This window comes from Notolabrus celidotus, chromosome 15 (genome assembly GCF_009762535.1).
Source record: "Notolabrus celidotus isolate fNotCel1 chromosome 15, fNotCel1.pri, whole genome shotgun sequence".
Classification (NCBI taxonomy): domain Eukaryota; kingdom Metazoa; phylum Chordata; class Actinopteri; order Labriformes; family Labridae; genus Notolabrus; species Notolabrus celidotus.
The window spans coordinates 14694336-14715802 of record NC_048286.1 but is presented as its reverse complement, the minus strand read 5'-3'; the positions used below and the strand labels follow the sequence as shown (position 1 = coordinate 14715802).

Here is a 21467-nt window from a genome sequence, read left to right as displayed (position 1 = left end):
CTACACAAAAAAATCTTCAAAAGCAGCTTAGATGTATCACAAAATACAACACTGGATTGAGGCTGGTGCTGTATATTTTATCCTCATCATACTGAAATAAACATCCAACATCCCAGAAAATACATCTCAGCTGTCAAGTAGCCCCATTAGCACTTTCACAGTGCACCCTCTTTAAAGCAGCAGCATCTAGGTGTGTGCACAGAGGCACACCTGCAGATAAATGTGATGACATCGAGTCCTGGCTCATTCTCATTTATTTAGGGGATTGATTAGATGCAAAGAGAGCAGATAAATGCACTGGGGAGGCACCTTCACTTGAAATATTGTCTTGAAGTCAGTAAAGAATATAAGATGGACTACACATTTTTCTCTCTAAAGTGCTTTCAAAGATTATGTGGCATTATGGCTTTGTGAGTAGTCAAGTAAAGGTGCCGTGATGGTGCCATTTTGCTTGCATGTTTTTGACTGTAAATTATGATATTGTTTATTAAAGTTCAAAGGCACCAAAGAAAAGCTTTATCAAAAGTTTGAAAACGCACTTTTTCATGCATAAAGAGACAATAAAAGTTTGAATACTTCGTTAATTTTGGAAACTATAAGTGCTTATAACATTCACCCTGGCTAAATGTTAATAGTCCTTCATTTCAGTTGACATGCAATAGTCAAGTTAAAGATACTAGAGTGGACTATTATGTAGGTAGTTGTGTTCACACTGCCCCCTTCTGTCCCCAGAAGCAGGAGAGGCATCCAGTCTATTGCCAAACAACTGCATCTCCATCAACCACATAGAAATAAATACAGAGCACTATGTTTTAAATGAGCAGTCTATAAGCATTTCTCTCTGAATCACAAGAAAAAAACATGTCCCTATTTGGACATTTAAAAAAATGTAATTTGCATTATCATTTGGTTGTGTATCTTATTTGATGCATATTTAAGTAAGTGATAAGTCTGCTAAAATGTACCGCAGTACTGTTTAAAAGTTAACTGAAGGGTTTCTGAGTAAAGTCTATATGGAACAGGCATTAGTGTATACCATTAGTTTGACATTTTTGAAACGTGATGACACAGAAATCAATTTTCTACAAGTACAAAATGTGATTCAGTTAAGATTCCAAATTGAAAACACCGTTTCCTCAGGCTTCTTTAGAAAGCCAGTGGATAGTGCACACACAACATCCTTTTGTGCACACTATTTACCCCTGGATTGCTTCAGGCTAATGTCTCAATAATTTTCACTCCTTTCTCAGGTCCTTCCCACAAAGGACTTAACTAATGATCCATGGACAAAATGAAGCATTTAAATTTATTCATTAATCATTCATCTCCAGCTCATTGAAAATGCTAAACTTCCACAAAATTAAGATTGAACATTGAAAAGTGATTGAGGGAGACAGCTCACAGAGAGTGAGGCAAAGGAAAGTAGTGCAGAGTGTGATAACAAAAAACAGGGTCTTGTGTCTTGCTCATGTGACAGTGGTCTTCACATGGGTATGGTCAAGGTGGCCAAGGTGTACTAAGTACTAGTTAATGGGGTCCTAATAAAGAAAGAAAGAAAAGGTCACAGAGTTTCACTAGTTGTAATTAGGTCTTGGAATCATGAGAAGCGTAGAATTTCTGTCAACACTGCCTGTAATTATTCTCTTTTCCAATTAATGGTGACATAGATTAATTATCTGATGAGGCAAAGCCAATTGCAATCATTCACCCAGCTAAAATTAGATCAGTCCTGACAGCAGCATGAAAGTCACCTGTTTCATTGTTATGGATTTGCTGCAAGTAAAGAGGGGGGGATAGTGAAGCGTGCTAGGGTAAGTAAGTTGTCTGGTACAGGTGAATGTCCAATTACACTGCTGTTTGAACTGAAGGCATCTACTCATTCGATCCAGCCGCATCTGGAAGGGCTTGTTTGTTCATTCCGGCATCAGTGGTAGTAGAGTCATCTGTCAAGGTTTGCAGGAATGCAGAGATGTGCTGAATATCTTCAAACAGCCCTTCCTGTTGGAATAAGGGAAAAAGAATAAACTAAACAGCAACTTAAGAAAATGCTGTTTATGCACAAAGGCAATGATACAAACTTGTGCATCACACACACACACATACAGATAATGGTGGATATGCAATTGTGAGAGTAAAGTTACCATCCTGTTCTTATTTTTGTGAGGAAGGAGAACAAGAGGCTCCTGGTGAACCACGTCCAGGTTCAGTGCTCCTCTGTTTTAAAAGCCTCAGCATCCAGTTTTTCTATTAAACTGCCTGGCACTGTCAACCAGCTTGGGAATCTGAACCGGCCTAGCCATGCAGAAATTCTCTGACTAACAATTATATCAGCAACAGGATCTTGGATTACTGTCCCCCGGGACTGGGGCAGTGGGCGTCTGCTCCAATCATTACTGGCCATTCAACAAGGCTCTGCACTGCTCTCCGCTGTTAGCCATTGTCAATTATGCCATCCCTAGTGTAAACTGCAGAACACAAAGCTGAACTGCCAGTTCTGGCAGGAGTGTAACAGGATGACAGCCGCCTCCCCCCACTCCCACTCCCATCACCACCCACTCCCAACCACCCACCCCAGGGTTCCCCGGCCTACCTCCCGCTCAAGCTCAAGCTTTGAGCAAGATGCCGTTTTGCTTCTGAATCAAGCACGCTATAGCCGTGAAAGCGCTAACCTGACCTCTCTTATGTTCTGCTTGTGGGGTTAAGTGGACATGATGGATTACTATAGGCCTTGTCTGGATTCAGCCTGCTAAAACTCCAGTTACAACCAGTATCAGTAATCCCTTTTGATGTCTACAGTTCTTTCTTTCAAAGCTGAAACAGTTCTGACAATCTGTTTATCATGTGCATCTAATTGTGCACTTCTGTGTTAACTGCTTAACTGCTGAAATACATGCACTATCGGTATCTTCACACTGTTATTACTTGGGGATCATAACCCCATGTGAGTTTTAATGTAATCATATAGATTCTGTGTTTATTCCTGTTCATAACATCCTGTGGGATTTGTCTTTTTTCATAAAGGTTTTTCTACATGTGTACGTTTTGGAGGAGAGACCCTGAGCTAGACTGTTCACGAGGAGCCTGTTTAAAGTGAGTGCTGCCTGCTCTGATGGACCCTGTACTGAGCTGTGACGGGTGACGGTGTGGTGCGCTTGAATACACCAGCTCTTTTGTCCTTCACACTCTGCGGCTCTCTGATAGCTCCTCCCCCTGTGCCCTACTCCTCCCTGCCTTGAGCTGTGATCTGCTGGGGCCTTTTCAGGCTGGGCCAGTGAGACATGGCTGCTCCCTGTAATGTCTGGAGCAGACCCATCAAAAAACATGTCAGCAGTCAGAGGAGGAGGAACTGAGAAGGAAACCACTTAATAGTATTTTCAATTGGTAATCCCGAGTAAATCTCTAATGTAATCAGAGCGTATTTTGCTTAGATACACATTTTTTGACGAGGATGAATTCGATTTTAAATGGACAAAAAATAAGCCCGAAAAAAATCAAAATACATATTTTATGCAGAAACAGATGACTGCAAAACATGAATAGTAAATATAAAAGGAGTGTAATGTATAGAGAGAGTAGTTTCTAACATGGTCTCATGCTACCTGGCTCCGTGGTAATGCTGGACAGGATATTTCATAAAGATTCATCACTGTCTCTCTGTCCGCTTTGACCTCATCTCACATCACAGCACAGATTAGACACCGATTATCCTCTAAATGAAGATCCTTACTTCTCAACCTTGCAGGACATGCTGCTACTCTTCTGCAAGACGGAGTGGGTTACTGTGTTCACAAAAGAGTCTGTAACATAGATATCCTTCATGTGACTGATACCTCCTCTGAAATAGCCGTAAAAGTCACACATGCCCCTGCTAAACAGGTTCAAAATGTTAATGCATTGTGTGCAAGCACAGTGTGTTTTGTGTATAGAGTTATCTAGAAAGGCAGAGTTAGCCTCAGACATGGAGTCACTGCATAGGCACTCTAGCAGACACATCATCCATCACACGAGTCTGTGATCTGATGAGTGAATGTATAGACTGTAATGTAAGAGTGGTGTCTTTAACTCCGCCATAGCAGTGAGGCACAAAGCCTTGGTGGATGTTTGCCTGGCTGCCCTTGCTTGGCAAAGAAGACACAAGGCAACCGACTAGCCGGATGAGGCTCAAACAATGCCAAGCATAACATGGAGTTACTGTAGTATGGAAAAGAATACGCTTTCATCCGGTAGAATACCTAGACTGGGATAAAAGTTGAATAAAGGGATTTACCATTTAAATGAATATGACCATTTCTGAAGTTCCCTGCTTGTTTTACATTTTTTTGTACAAATACCTGGGTTGTTTTTATTTTCTGGTCAACCTCTTGAGAAAGAGCCTGGCACCTGTCCAGTTCAGCCTGGCTGTAGAGGCTGCGTAGTTTGGAGTATTTCACCAAAGCTTTGTTCATCCTCTTCTGCAACAAAGAGAGCTAGAGGGAGAGAAGGCAGAGAAAAGGAATTGGTAAGGCAGGAGAGGAAATTAATGGCAGTGTTCAAGAAGAATGATGGAGGGGAATAGAGAAAGCAGTCAATAGCCCATTCTGCAGTACACGGGCCTGACAGGAATTTCACAGTCTCTTGGTTTCTCTGCCCACTCGTGTGCACTCATCAGAATCCAGTCACATCTGGCTGCCAGGATGGGGGGTTAATTTTCTCTAAATGCTTCAGCAGTTTTGTTCTAGCCGAGGCAAACTCTGTGACTGCAAAGCTGATGAGTAAAATATTTCTACTTCACCCAGTTTAACTTTATACCAATCCCCTCAAGACATATTTTACACATACACACAGAGTCATGAACCCCCCACTGAAACCAGAAATTATTCCTAGTCTCTCGGAAAGACATGCTGCTTGCTTTATTATTTGAACACAGTTTCAAGCAAAGAGGTTTAAATTCTGATAGATGCCATTGCTTTTCTTCCCCCCTCCATCTCTCTACTCTTCCTACAAAGCTTATCATTGCTTGGCAATGTGTTCCCCAGTGCATTGAAAACTAAAGCGAATTAGCTCAGTCATCAGCTCCTGAAGGAAAGACAATAACAAGAATGCTCTTTATGGTGTACCCTGTTAAAACTAAGAGCTGAAAGCCTCCACATAAACAAAGCAATGCTTTCATGTACAGTACAACATAAAGGACTTTTACAAGAGGCACATACTGGCAAGTGCACTCAGTTGCCAATTAATATTTTTTTCATTAATGAATGAGAACGTTCTTTTTTTTAATGTATTTATACTTGTTGAATTTTGATGAAGTAGCATCCTCATGTTAAACATTTGACAATACTGCATCAGCTTAAAAATACCCTCACTAATATCAAGTACTGAGTGTTGATTGAACAATTAATATACAGAACTCATCCATACACATATTTTCTCTCCTTCTAAATAGGAAGCCTTTGTAAACAACAAAATAAGCATCATTTCTAGTTGGCTGACCATTTATTACTTTTTTTTAAACCTGAAATAAAAGTATGTTGAAGCTGCAATGTGAGCATTTTTAAAGTATTTCCACACCGGTATTATGACATGATAGCATAATACATACTGAGGCATCAAATATAAGTCATTTCAATATTGGTGGTCAGATACTTAATTCATTTCTAACTTATGTAGTTGTTTAATCTTAACTAAAGATAAAGTAGCAACATTGACAATATCTATTTCAATGTGAAAGATTGTGGAGAGTCAATCATTTCAGCTTTAGAGGTTGTCTTTACATCTTACTATCAGATATGGGTTGCAATGGTTTGGGAAAACTCAAATTTACAAATGCTTTGTTCTATTTTTCTAAAGAAACAGCAAGATGCAGGGAAATGTGTTCAATATAGAATAAACTTCTCAATTCCAGTTTATATTGAAGGCTTTATATGTTGTGTTTTGTTAAGTTTGTGTATATGTTTTATCATAAGTAGCGCTTTCTAAACTTGTTGCTTGAACTATGCGTTGGAGATGCCTAGTGTCAAGATTATACTGCTTTATAAGTATAAACTTCTATATAAGGATACTTAAGTGATAGCTCTAATCGTGTCCCTCAGTTGATGTAGTAAAAGAGATTATGAGCCTTGTACACACATATAACCACGTGAGGCAACTCATAACCATGCACTAATGTTGTGATCTCTGCAATGATGCTGACTATGTTTAATGCATTTACCTTGTTGCCTCTAGCCACAAATAAATTAAGAGCAATCACATTGAAAAATATTTATACCAACTGGGACATAAAAAGCAAGCGTTATAAAGATAATTGTGAATTTAAAAACACAAAAGAAGAGGGCTTGAATGTTCCTGTATAAATCAGATTAAATGTGAAAGGCCTGAATCTTCATTTCAGAAACACTTTTGATCATAAGCTTGTTAGAAAAACTAAATTCAGGCATAAAACACTAGCCGAGAGGCTGCTGTTATAGAAGTGTAGAGTTGAAACAAACAAAAATGGTGAAGGCTGAATCCGGAGTAAAAGAAAATCAGGCTTTGATCATGAGCGTGGAAAATCCTGTCCACAGGATTTTATTTTTGCATGCATTTTTCACTTGATAACATTCATGCAGTTAGATGAGGAATTGCTCAAGTAAAGGTATTAGTCATTTTTGGAACAAATAATATGTATTTCTTATTGCAGGAACAGTGTGGCTTCTGCCTGGTGTTATGCTTGTCATGTGTAATTCTATTCCGGTTAAATGGTGTCAAAAACTATAAAGATTAAACACTAAAATGCTGCTGTGTTGTCTCCCTCAACTAGTCAAGACCTCTGTTGATTTGTTACCAAATGCACATTTGTTTTTGTGTGATCTTAACCTGTGTTTTCTGATGATCCCTAACGAATGTTGTGAGAGCTGCCATGAGCAGAGGCACATTTACGACATGGTTGATAATAAAATGTGTCACCTCTGACCACCTTACAAAAACTCTAATCAAGGAAAAGTAGGTATAGTATTTACATGTACCATCAACCTCTCTCTATACTCCCTTTGGTGGCAAAACCACAGTGCTATCATTACATTATGTCACATCCATCATCCTCCTCCACTCAAGTTATCTCATCATTATTAGATTGCTGCAGTAACCTCCTCACTGGTTGCAAAACTAAAACCTTCTTTAACAGGCTGCCCATGCAATAAGGAGCTTTCAGTTGCATGGGTTAGAACATGAGGAAACAAAACATTAGATAGCAGAGGAAAAATCAAAGTCATAGAACAAGATTAAAAAGAAAGAGAGGGGTGATTGGAAGTAATGTATAACACAAGATCATATACAAGTGTGTAGATATATATAAACTGTACCTGTGTGTTGTAATGAACTGACTTATGTGCATGATTTTTCTCAGAGAGTGCAGACGCTGCTTCCTGTTTAGCTTCCATAAGAACCTTCCTTAGGTCTTCATACTCGCTTGCTAGCTGTCTGTTCTCCTTCAGTGCATTTTTTAGTGCTTCCTGTGTACACATTAAGAGAACATAAGGTTTAAGAGAGAAAAATAACGTGTTAACAGTTACTATTAAATAACCACAAAAAAGAGAAGCAGGCCAATATTGTAACATGATTTTAACTTGAACATCATCTCAGAGCATATGCCAAGGTATACTAGTTTTCTCTTTCCCCCCTAATTAAACTCAAGATATTGCATTTTGCAAAAATCACTGGAATAATTACTGCTTTACGTTGGGTCACATGAGGCCAGTGTTCACTGTTTTGCCAGTTAACTTAGGCCTGTGTCCTTCTGTGACTTAATCAATATAACTAACAATGGAAACAAACCATATTTGATGGAGATCAGTCTTTTAATGGCTGATTCTCAATCAGATTAATAGGGTCAGTATTGGCTCCGTATTCACTTTTATCTGGTGTAACTAATTTGTGTATACCCTAAGTTACATTGATAAAAAACCTCTCTTCCTTAAATGTTTATGCTACTGTTAGAGCACTCAGCATTAGTATGATGGCTGTTTTACAAATATGTTAGGATTAGACCAGGGGTTCCCAAAGTGTGGGTCAGGACCCCCTGGGGGGTCGCGAGACACAAATGGGGGGTCATGAGATGTCTTCCAGGTTTTGCTTTCTTTTGTAAGTTATCTTAAAATAGTACATTTTACCCATTATAGTAAAAATATCTAAGAATAGTAGCTAACCTTGAAATAAAACCTTGAAAATAGAAAATGTAATGAGTTTTCTGCCTTTCTTTTTGCCAGATGACTCCTAAGTTTAGGGTTAGTGAACAGTTAATTATCAAAAGCATCAGTAGCAGTAGGTTAATTCATAGCGGCACAGGAAACACAGCCACATGCTCATATAGGCAGGCTAATTTTCTGCAGACCAGCTAAATGAAGCCACATTAAATCACTTTGAGGGACAGTCGGGGTCACGAGTCTTTGGCACCTGTATCTGGGGGGTCGCGGGCAGAAAAGTTTGGGTACCCCTGCATTAGACTACAGCTACACTTGCAAAAGAGCAATAGCTGATGTAAAATATATATCCAATGATCAATTAGATCAATGTTTTCATGACTCAAAATCTACTTTATAGAGATACCTAGCAAAAGATTTTTATAGTGAAGGGTTACTACTACTACTACTACTAAGAAAATTCATCAGTTGTATCTCTGCTGTACAATGTGTGTGTACAGTACACCATGCCCATTCTATATTAGTGCTGTAAATGAAGGTAACATGAATAGCAGACATACAACACTGGACAGTTTTCTGGTGAATCAAGACAATAAATCAAATTGAATATGTGTGTCTCTGCATGTCCTCTTTTCATGTGAACAATGTTTCCCAAGTGCGGGATATGTGGCTGGTGAATATCTCAACTCTACCTGCAGACATAATGAAGTGTGTCTCTGCAGTAAAACAGAACAGCACTAAAGTGATGAGTTTAACCCAGCAGAAAGAGGGGCTGTAAACATGACAAATGCCTGCTATTGATTTCAGGTTTAATTACTCCATGCAGCACTGACAAAGCCCATCTGATGCTGTTGTGAAGTGTAAATGGAACAAATTACACTTCATTGCCCATAAGAAACTGATAGCGTCGGCAGTTTGCATTGTTTACTTTGTGCTCACCATACGACAGGCCCTGATCAAATAAAAAAATATGTGCATGTATAGAAGATGAGACAGTTTTTCAGGTACGTATGGGTTGGAGAGAGAGTACCTGATGAAACATGTTGAAATATTTTAACTTGATACACCCAGTATTAGTATATTTGATAATAATACTTCATAGGTTGTATTGGATACAGCCAGATTCACCAGGTTTTTAGTTATATTGACCTGTATTAGTCTCTAATATAAAAGAGGGGCTGTAAACTTACAAGAGCTCATAAGAGGAGAGTATTTGGTCAGCATTTTTAGAAGAAATCTCCTCTATAAGAATATTTGGATGTGTCTAACCATTCTGCTTCATGCACTGTGAGTTCTGAGTGCACACTGTGCTTATGCTAATGCAGACATTATGTGTGCCTTATATTGGTTGCAACGATTAAAGTGACCAATTTCCTTACAGCTTCACTCTCTGTGATCTTTTTATTTGGTGAGGAGTATTGTTGTTATATCATCTTATTTCGTCGAGTGAAAAGACTAAACCCTTCTTTGCATGACTAACTTTTATCTGGCTAATGGGAGTTGTGTCTATGAGGAAGACTTCTAATTCTTAAATTGTCTCACGCCAACAACTTCTTTAAAGTTGCTGCACTTGGATGCATGGCGGCTTAAGCTCCATTGCCTTTTCTTGTTTTGAACTAATGCATTCTTGATCACCGTTTAATGAAACTATATACCACATGGCGATTTCACATTAGATAAGCCATGTGAAACCCCCATCAGCAAAGAGGCTCTGGCTGGGGCTGATAATCCTGCAGATGAAAACCTTACAATAAATAGGGGTTTCTCTCACAAAAGAGAGTTCAAATACATGCCATTTTGTGCACAGTATGCTCGTGTTTCTACAAGAGACTATTTCTGACATTGTTACAAAAACTCCACACATTCAATGCTCATTTGGTATTCTAAACTGTGTGCTTATAGTGAAATTGCTATGTTAAATGTTGGCCTACAGGTAACAGAATGTGCACTGAATCTCACAATGACATGCATCATCAAACTTGTCCAGACAAAAAGACTACAACAACAGTGAGTTGTCATTTGTGGGAAAAGCACTTAAACAAGATTGACCATGGCTTGTAATTTTAATTGCACGCAGCTCTTTTCTCTGCATCTTAAGGGAAGTATTGTGACAAGCAATGTGCTGACACTAATCCACAAACAAATAAACAATGAGATGTTTTTTTTTCCCAGCTTGTCTCACATTACTTGACACAACAAAAAGTCATGTATTTACAGGGGGTTACACTGAATAACATTGTGTTACCTTGGCGTCTTCCATTTCTTGTTTTCTTCTTGTAATGTGAGCGGTGTGTCTCTGCCTGAATCGCTGTGTTTGTTGTTGGCAGTTATTAATATCAGACTGCAAAGTGCTCGTTATGAGAGCAGCTGATTTGTTTCTGAATTCCACCGCATCAAAAACACTTCTGGAGGGAGGAATCAAACACAACAACACTCATTTTCTAAAATTGTTTTTGGATATCATAAATAGATGATTACTACAAAAGTGGGACAGTTGATACAAAGGTATACTTAAACCAAGACATTATTTTGATTATTGTTATTATTACTACACATAATTAAAGGAATTCAAATGTTGAGTATTTTTGATTAACTTCATAAATACAGTACTTTTACAGCATTAACTGTTATGTTGAGTGTTTCAAATCTATGGCCAACTTACTGAAGTTCTTCTATTTCTTCCGTCATACTTTCAACTATTTTTTCCATTTCATCTGAAGCATCTTGGTGCTCTTCACACATTTTTGTGAGGTCACTGATCCTGTTGATGGTGTAATCATATCTCTTTACTGTAGCAGTTTGTAAATCCTGTGGAGAAATAGTTGCATTTATGTAGAACAAATATGTTAAAACGAAAAGTTGCTGCCAAATTGAGATCATTATATCAATGATGAGCTTTAAACAAAGCAAACTGGACTAAACAACGGTTCTCGTTTATAGGTAAAGTCACTTCAGTAAACCCTTAGGTTTCTCTTCTTACCTGAGCAGCTTTTAGTTGGTCACATTTCAGTTTCTTCTCCTTGTCAAGATTGACTAATGTGTTCCTGTGTTCACACTCAGTCCTTTCATGGTTTTCTGTCAGCTGCTTGATTTTCTACACAAACAAAAGTTTCAGTCAAATATGCTACTTGAAATTGTCCAACATATAATTTCTAGGGACGGATGGGTTGTGAAAATCAGGGACAGTTCTTTTCTCCTCAGTCCGGGTAATAAGCTTCTGATGTTGTCTCTGGTTCAGGAATGGCTTGAAATTGGGAGTGTAACAGTGTAGCCCCTTTCCTGAAGACAGATGCACTGACACTAGCCTCCGTCCACTCCTCGTGAAATCAAGTGAATCAAGTTTTTTTGACAATCCTCTAGAGGCTGCGGTCATCCTTGTTGCTTGTGCACCTTTTCCTACCACACTTTTTCCTTCCAGTCAACTTTCCATAAAAATGCTTTGATAAAGCACACTGTGAACAGTCAGCTTTTTCAGCAATAGCCTTACCCTCCTTGTTTAGGGCGGTGGGGATTGTCTTCTGGACAACTGTCAAGTCAGCTGTCTTGCCCATGATTGTGGTTGTGTGTAAGTCTGACAGTTACATGGTATTATTTTGTTTGCTAAAATGAAATATTCTAATATTTTGAGATATGTATTTTTACATTTCTTTGAGCTGTAGGTCATAAAATATTGAACTTTCCATTGTATTCTACTTTGATTAGTAGACCTGTACACCAAAATCGGCTACTGACATAGGAGCATGGCTCATTATTGCGATGCACCGATATCAGTCAACAGGGCAAATATCGTCTGATACCAATGTTAAACTGATGCATCAGTGCATTCCTAATCATTACTAAAATTTCCAGTACCTCGACCTTTGTCTCCAGAGTCTTTCTCGCTGTGGTTGCATCGTCACATTCTTTCTGAAGTTTTTGGTTTGTCAGTGCTGAGCTCCTTTGGTGTTGATACAACTCTTCATTTAAGTTTGCACACTGAGCCTGATGCCAAAAGAAAGAAAGACCAAAATCATTTCTGTCCTTACAACATGGGCAGGGATTAAAACAATGTCAGTTTATATCACTGGAGTTGGAAAATAAGTTAAATTAAATACAGCCGTGCATTTAAAACTAACTTTATGAAACATTTAATGTTTAAATCTTATTTAGTCAGGGCCTAGAGAAACTTTACCTCTTCATCATGTAAGCATTACTATATTAATTTATAATTCAGAAAAAAATCCCAGTCTGTTAAGTTTAACTGTCTTTGTTGATCTCATGTTTCTATCATTCTGACTGAAATGTACTCAGTCAGAGAAAAGACCCCAAGTCTTCTCATGAATTTACCTTCAGTAGCTCCAGGGTAGTCATTTGACCTGTCAGATTTTTCCCCAGGTTTTCAATCTCCTTCTGCAAAGCATAGAACAACAACCAAATCACACAGGAGGAAGCATCAGGCATCACACTTTTTCCTTACAAACTGTGACCCATGCAGTATAGAACATGCACATATGTCGTCACTGACCCTGGCCCTCTGTTCTTCCATGAAGGTGAGCTGCTCCTGTTCTTCCAGTTTAGTCTGTGTGACACTGTGCTGGGCTACAACTTGGGTCACTTCCTCCTTGGCCTTTTCCCACTGCTCGTCATTGTCAATGATTTTCTGGAGCATCTGTTTTCTCTCCTCACGCATCTGCCTCACAGCTCTCTCACTGAGAAAAGAAAACCATGCACAAAGAAATGATGGTAAACACACGAGTGGCATACTTCTATATAGTAATACCAAATACAGGATATTTGATGTGCTTTAGCTTCTTTTTGACACGGTACCTGTCTGAAATTTTTCTTTTGTAGTCTTTTACATCCTGTTCAACCCCCAAGTTTTCTTTAAGAAGAGCTGAGCAGGCATTACGTTTTGAATGGAGCTGCTCTTCTATGCAAGAAACCTCTGCTTCCCCACTGAGTCTCTGTGGATAACATAACATATAGTGTTGCAACTGCGTGGATGCACATGCAAAACACCTTACGGAGACATGAATTCAAACATTATTAGCATGCATAGCTTCAGTGAGAGTCAAATCATAGTCTGGCAGTTATGAGCCGTGCACTACCCAATGAACTATCAAGACACACATAAGTAGCCAAAGCAGCAGCAACATTATAAAGGCAAAAATACTGTGATAATACAAACTGTTTTCTCAATGAGTTCCTGCTGTGAAATTAGTTTCTCTTTTAATTTCTTATTCCTTAGCATTTCTTCCTCAGTTTGAAATTTCAATTCCTGAATCTGTTCAAGAGAGGAAAAAAGGTTAAATTGAACACTTTACCAAACTGACGAAGGAAATACATTTTTATACTTTGAAAATTTAAACATGGAGAACATCAGTTACCCGGTCTTTCTCAGTTTGCTCCAGCGCCATCATTTCAGGAATACGCTGTGTTACGATTGCACACTTATCCTTTGTAAGAGCGACCACCTTTTCAGCATTTGCTATTTCAGCATTTAGACCTTTTTGCTCCAGCTTCAATGAGTTTAACTCTGCCCTAAAGAGTAAAACAGAGATCGTTATGAAGGTGGTGGATTGAAGTTGTTTCCTGAAATCAAGCACTCATTGAGGGTGATGAAATTGGAGGATAGTTAAAAACATAATACTGTCATAATATGTTGTATTTAAACATGATGCTCTTGAAAATCAAGAAATACTGCAACATACAATGGTAACTGTAAAGCTACAATTGAAAACAACACATCAAGTATGTTCTATGGTAAGATACTAAATACAAAATACTAGAGATAGACCGATATGGTTTTTTTTGAGCCGATACCGATAATTGTAGTCAAGGAGGCCGATAACCGATATTTGGAGCCGATAGTCATTTGCAGTAAAAGGGAAATTATTGGCTTCAAAATTATGAATAATAAAAACTCCAACACTTAACTTTGTTTAAATGCCTTTAAGCATATGTTTATTAAACAGCTTTTCAGATTTGCAACATGTTAAAGGTTTTTTTTTTAATCTTAGACAATACACATCTTTGTTTTAAAATTCTAACAAAAAGTGCAGGGAGCTCCCAGGCTCAGCAGCATGTCTTATAAAGTTCAATGAAAACTTAAACAAATAAATAGCTCTCTTAAGTTTTCTACAGTAAATAAGTTTTATAAAATGTCAATATAACTGAAATGTTAATCTTTCACTTATCTTTGTTTTATGGGGGTATTTCAGTTTTTTTGAAGTGGGTTTGTATGAGTTTTAAATCACAAGTAATTGTAGGGGCCACAACAGATGCTGCTCAGCTCGTCCCCTGTGATGAGAAACTGCAGGGAGAAATGGAACACAAGCTAGGCTACGGTTTCTGCAGACAGTGTCATTTCACGTGATATAGTGAATTTTGAGCCAAAATAACCCAGTTTTAAATTGATCTGTTATCGGCCCTCAGATTTTTAAAGAAGGCTGATGCCGATATGCATCAAAATGCAGAATATTGGCGCCGATAATCGGTCTATCCCTACAAAATACTTAACAAAAGACTTTAACATAAAATGCTGAAAGACGGTGCGGTTTTTCAGACACATTTTGCATGAGGGAAGATACTTTATGCAAATCCTGTAATTTCTTCTAGAGTAGTGTTCCTTTAACATAACTGAACAAAATCACAGAGGACATGCGTTAAAAAGTCCAAAAGAATAAAGGACATTAATGAGGACAGTAGAGGCAGATGCCTGAAGAACAGAAGCCATAACTGTTAAACGCCAGTTAAGCTAGATGTCTCCTGTATCTGCTGTCCTCCCACAATGCTGAAGTCATTTGTTTTCACAGCAGATCTGATAGATACCCACAATTTATTGGCCAGCTGATTCTTCTTTGACAACAGCACATGAGCCATTGATTTCTTTTCTGTGTCGGATTCCAGCTGCATCTTTTTTAACTCCTCCTTTACCTGCATGAGTTCAGTCTGTGTTTTTGACAACACGTCATCAGCCTTATAAAAGAAGGGGAAGAAATAGATTTAATCAGATGTTATTTGAGGTCAATTCCATAAACGTCCTGAAACTGATATAAGACTCTGATGTCAAATTATACTCTGTCAGTGGAGGTATTCTGAATTCAATACCTAAAGAAACAGACACACTACAAAGGTTTTTCCATGGCTAACAAAGTCTGGTGTTTCTTTTAGCAACCCTTCAGCTGGATTTAGAATCAAAGCTCACCTGTTGCTTGTGACCCCTGTCTCTCACCCATCACTGTTTACTGTACTTGCACACTGTCATGCAGTATTTGCATGAAGACATTAGTACATTTGGTCTCGGACAAAATAAATTAATTGGGAGAAAGGCTAAATGAAAAGTGAGGGATTTATAAAAAAAAGTTATTAGGATTCATCGTCTGGGGACTTTGAATGTCTAACCAAATTTCATGGCAATCCAGTCAATTGTTAAAATGATTTCACTCTGGACCAAAGTGCTGGATAAACACTGAACCAACAGACCAACAAACACTGTAATCCCTGGTGCCATACTATTTATGGATTAAAACAGAGTTAGAAAAGAGCAAGACAGCAGGAGAGATAGAACAAGTGTGTTATTTCATTGAGGTGACATGTTGATGTATACAATGTACAGGAATGTGGTTTAGTGAGCTCTTCCCGGAGTCCAGCGGGAAAAGTACAAAGCCTATCAACAAAATGTTTCATTCCGACACAACTGGACTGTGTTTACAACAAACTTGGCATAATAATGATAAATAATTCTGCAAAATGTCAGAATAATTCTTCATCAACCACAGAAGATAGAGCTATTACCTCTATCCTTTGCAAATACACATCTCCAGCCTGTCTGGGATTGAAAATAAAAACATCAGAATACTCTTTTCAACAAGAATTGATCAAATTCAAGGTTACCTCAGCTTGTGCTGTGTTGATTTCATTTATGATGCCATTCTGCAGCTCGATGTTTTCTTTCACGATGGGAATTTGTTTTTTGGCAAAGCTGATGTCCTCGTGTAAGCGCTGGTTCAACACCTCAATGTGAGACAGTTTCTCCTGGGCTTGGACAAGTTTTTCTCTTTCTACCTTTAGCTGACACTTTAGTTCAGTAATATCTTTACTGCAAGCTTCATGCTCTGGAAGAAAAAAGAAAGTTTTGTCATTGTTTTGAACAAGAGCAGTCTAACAGTATTTTGCAAGGAAAATATGTCAATGGTGAGGGAAAACAACACTAATTTCTAGCACTGACCTTTTTTGACTAAAAAAGAGTGCTCTTGTTGCTCCCACAGTGATATGCTGTCCACTTTGTTCTCCAAAATGCATTTTCTCCTCTTCTCTTTTTGGAGAGCTTCCTCGGCATACTGCCTATCAGCTTCCAGCTGCTCAGTCAGATACACAACCTCTCCAAGGACATCATTTATTTTCTTCAATAGTGGTGGTGATAATGGACATCTTTCTAGAGGGTTAAAAAACTTACATGGTTGGCACACTGTCTCAACTTTTACCTTCATAAACAAAATTAACAGGTCAACTAGTTTTTGCAAACCCATTTCAGCAAAGTCTGACCAATACCAAAGTGAAGAATAGCCTACTTTGGATCCTTGGTATGTTATAGGCAGACATGAATATCCAGTAGTACGCAGTTATCATGTAGAGACTGTTAACAAGTAGCTGGCACTCTATTATTGACTAACCACTTCATGGAGGTTCATCATAGCCACTTAATTGCAACTCTTAATCTCTAATTGCATCGGGGACCGTATGTTTGCTTTGCTACTGCAGACACAAATTTAGACAAAATACCCTGGAAATGGTTTTATGTCAGTTTAATCAAAATCTGTTCACCTTTTGCACTGATTGCGATGCCTTCAACAAACAACTCGGTAGATGTCACTGAATCGTTGTCTGAGTCCCTGGATTGAAATCTGTTAAATGTAAAAAGACTAGAACATATCTGTCATATCTTACATTTTTCTGGTCATGATTAAAGAAACCTGGAAGAGAAAGCAAGAGAGGACTTCACCTTAAAGCTTTGCTGTCCCGATCGATCTGTGGATGATCTTTTCCAGACTGGTACAAGACAAAAGAAGATAACATTTTGATTGATTTTACTATTATTTTATATTTATCTTGCATTTTCTCACGGGTCTGATCACATTTGTTTACCTGCTGGAACGAATTTTCTATCGTCATCTTTAACTTCTGGATATGGTAAATGACAGTGTTGACATACGGTGAGGGACTGTTGAGCAAAGCACAAGTGCGACGTCTACCAGAGCACACAGCTTGTAGATCTGCTTGGTCTAAGGAAACACAAATCAAGAACAAACTTTTGGAGTACCAGTGCAAAACAAATTCTTGATTTCCTTTCCTTTATGGCAAAAGAGCCCTTAAAAAAATAAGCCACTGATGAAGCTTCCCGCCATAAAAAATAAATCAGCATACAACAGACTTTTGTTGGAACGCTCCTTCGACTTGGCTTATTTAAAAAAGTAATTTCAACAATCTATTTGGCTATGAAAGATGCTTTGTGATTCTTAACTTTCTGTTTGATTCTGCTTGCATGGGCTCTGCAATATACTGAAAGCATCAGTGAGAGAGCAGAGGCAACTCATTCTCCAGAAAACCTGAGGGCCCAATTCTTAGTGGTGAAAGGATGCCATCTGGCTGACGAAAAGAGTAAAAAACAGCTGTGGTGCAGATTGTAATCTATCCTATAAATGTCTGTGCAATATGTTATAAATTAGAGTCTTTGTTGTGGTACAAAGTCATGCTTATTTATATGTCAACCTTCCCTGGTCATTTAAAATGTAAAAATATTAAAGATCAAATTAATGTTAGTGGTTAAAACTTCTCTGTCCAATATGTGACATTAATATACGGCATGTGAGTGCTATTAAAAATACAATTTTGTATTCAATGCCTGAGTGACTACATGTTTTGATCCAATACTTGAAATTGAAACGCAGAATGTAGATTTTTGTCATGTAGTCCAATACATATTTAACTAAAACTACTAAATGTTACTTGTAAGTACAGCATGACATGTCTGGGGTGGTTGATAGGTCCCTGTAGAGAAAGGGGAACTCTAAGAGGTAAAAAGTAGTTACTTTACCTCAGACTGTACAACCTTTGCCACCTGTAATAACAGTTATCCTATCATGATGCTTGATTAGTCAGTAGAATGTCTTGCTACTGAGCTGACTCAGACCAGCACAAGAACTGTTGAGGGAAAAACTGCAGGGAGACCCGAAATATAAGCCATCTGTTGCTGAGCAGTTTAGATGAATAATACACAGTGAAAGAACCAAGTGGGGTAAGAAGGTGGTAAGGCAATATGTCATCAGTGGGCTGAATAAGCTCTAAATCATAATGGCAGGGTGTATTATTGCCACAGAGTGGGCCCATGTGAGACTGAGAGCCAATCATTTCCACCTGCTTCTTCACCAGTGATACTAGATAGTTGAATGTGTCTATCATTTAACAATTTCACAGTTATTCCATACTTTATTGTAATTTCTGAAGAAGGGCTCAGCTAGAGCACTGACTGGACGATAGATTTCAGTCTTATGGCAGGACTCTGTTTGGTCAGCTCTCTCATACCTGAGAGCAGGCATGCATTTGTGATGTTAATGTTCAGACTTGACTTAAATAAAGCAGTGTACACAACTGAACCATCACTGACCACACTTGTTTGCCTATATTTTATTTCTATGTATCTACTGTGTGCCAATCTGTTGTAACTTAGTATTACAATTACTGTTATTTTATTGTTTTTATGTATTTCCATATTTGTGTATGATTATATTGTATCTTAATAACTGTGCAGTCCTTTGGTCAACTGAGGTTGTTTTTAAATTTGCTTTATAAATAAAGCTTGACTTGACAATTGGATTAACTACATTATTGATAACACACAACTAAAGCACCATCCCCAATCAGAGCGAGTGCTTCAAGCTCTCCTTCCTCCCTACTTCCATCTATCTACTCAACAAACAATCTGCACTAATGCTCTTGTATGAGTATGAGGGTTCACTTACTCTGCACTAATGTTAATATGATGTTGCTTTTTACTGCCACACTGGTATCTTATTGGTATGTATTATATTATTGGTATTTGTTGTTTCATTGGTATGCCACAGTGACATGGTTTTTTATCTTTGGGCATGTTATTGTATATTGGTATGATGAATGAATGTATTGATTGTGAGCAGCACTGCTATTATGTCCACGACAAATTCCCCCCCGGGGACAATAAAGTTTATCTTGTCTTATCTTATCTTATCACTGTAACGTTAATTGCATCAACGTATACATTCAGAGAGACAATGCATCAATGTGTCACACAGTAAAGGCATTAGTTAAAGCTGCTGTGAGGAACTTTTAGCTTGTATCGATTCTGGCGCCCCCTTGTGGACAAAGTGATACCTCTTATCTCTTGTCCTGTACATGCAAAATAAGTGTCTTCAGACAATAACCTCATCCTGTTGTCTTTGAACATTTAGATTTATCGCACAATGTGATTATTTGCAATGAAAACAGCAAACAAGAGGGTGTTTCTAAAGCGAGATGTCAATCATCTGTTTTGACACCTACCCCCTCAGAGCAGTTTCAAGCATTACAATGACAACAGAGAAGGTATCAGTGTTGTTGCTTTAGATGGTCTTGTTTGCTTTTGAGGGTCATAAAGAGGCATCAGTATCAGTTTCAATCTGTTTCTTAACCAGTTAAAAACTCCTCATAGTACCTTTAAACAAGTCAGTTTATATATGTTTTTCTTTTTTAACAAAACTAAGTCGACAGGTTGAACTCCTCTCACCTTGCTGACTTGGTCGTCCTTCCCTTGATGGGGATTTGAGCGGTTCCACGTCCGGCATCACTGAAACTTCTCCAAAATTAAAAACACCTGTTCAATCTGCGGAAACTGACATGAAATGTTATTTTGAGACATTTTCAAAGCGTTAATTCTCTCTTTTATTTACACATTGACGCCAGATATTACAGTTTTTGAAACCTGTGGTTCATCTTTCAGACAAAGTTCTTTAACATTAGCTGAAGTTGCAGCTGATCCCCTTACTCATCTCCGGATGTGTCCCCCTTAGCTTAGGTTAAGTTAACGGTTAATTACCTGAGCTTATGATTTAGCAATGAGCAGGTGGGGGACCTTTGTGTGGCGGAAAGTGAAAGGGAATCAACTTACTTGTATTAACACAACAATGTCTGCCAGCTATCCTTTGCTTTTGTTGCAGTTTGTCGTTGTTCTTCTTCTGAGGCACGCTGCGGCTGTCCTGTAAAAAAAAAAGCCTCTCTTTAAAGTTTTCCACAAATGAGTAAAAACCGTTCAAAACTGAAGTTGCAACTGTCAATCTTATGCTGAGGTTGCTAAGCAACAAGGGGCTGCGCGCGGAGAGGGTGAGCTACATTCAAGAGCTGCAATCGTTCAGCAACATCAAGTACAGTGGCGGTTCTAGACCAATTTTACTTGGGGGCCAGGTTGGGGCAAAGGGTGTTGTCAGAGGGACACATTGAACCCTGACAAAAGAGACTGAGAAGGGGGAGGACCGGCTGAGAATAAACTGGCAAAACATCAGTGCATCCCTTTATACTAGACATATATACTACTGTGTACAAATATCAAAATGCAGTCTGAGAGCAGCTGTTTGGCTGTTTACACTCAGCATGAGTCCCTTAAGGCTGATTTATACCTCAGCGTCTCCCCTACGCAGCAGGGGCTGACGCGGACATGAGCACCACATACTTGTGCGTCGGTGTGTCTGTGTCACGCAGCAATTCTCCGCCGAAACGCTTGAGGGCAGTGTGCTCTCTCTGATAGCCAGTCGCCTGCTTCCGGCCCTGCTACGATCTCTGTTTACTTTTCCACAGAGATTCAGAGCATGTTATTTTAATCTACAGCTGACACATGTTGCTGTTTATCATACAGACATGATTACATGAAGAATAGAGAGGAGGAGATGAGATACATGGCCGATGTGCGGCCGATGTCCGGGATCCCGGAAGTGCTGTAAATGCGGGAAAGACATAGCCGCCAAGCGGACCAATCACAGAGCTTGCGGTCCGCGTAGGCTCTACGGGGAGTTACATTTTGGAAGAGGTGCACGTCATCTACGTGCGTAGGTCTCAGCGTAGGTACGGGAGCTACGCGGACCCCCGGCGTAGGGTACGCCGTTGATTCAACGCATACGTATAAATCAGCCTTTAGCGCTCTAAGGGACTAGAACCAAGTGCCACATGTATGTGTTCCGCCTGTAACATCGGTGCAATACCAAAGCTTTTTTTTATAGTATAATGTTTGTTTGGTGTGGAGGGGAGGCCACAGGGGTAGTCCTGGTTCAG

The 21467-nt window shown here is 38.8% G+C and overlaps 1 protein-coding gene across 1 annotated transcript; it reads right to left on the bottom strand.

Annotated features, from left to right (window-relative positions):
- Positions 1–1287: 1287 nt before the first annotated feature.
- On the bottom strand, positions 1288–20498 carry LOC117826369 (coiled-coil domain-containing protein 178). The gene is made up of 20 exons (XM_034702371.1): positions 20314–20498; positions 19933–20037; positions 17280–17416; positions 17137–17183; positions 16959–17038; positions 16363–16569; positions 16029–16249; positions 14968–15110; positions 13520–13673; positions 13321–13416; positions 12960–13096; positions 12658–12841; positions 12480–12542; positions 12006–12134; positions 11134–11247; positions 10816–10961; positions 10399–10558; positions 7317–7466; positions 4332–4466; positions 1288–1998 (listed from the first exon to the last, which is right to left on the bottom strand). The coding sequence occupies exons 2-20, from the start codon at positions 19988–19990 to the stop codon at positions 1873–1875; spliced, it is 2487 nt and encodes an 828-aa protein (XP_034558262.1). The 5' UTR covers positions 19991–20037; positions 20314–20498; the 3' UTR covers positions 1288–1872.
- Positions 20499–21467: the final 969 nt, after the last annotated feature.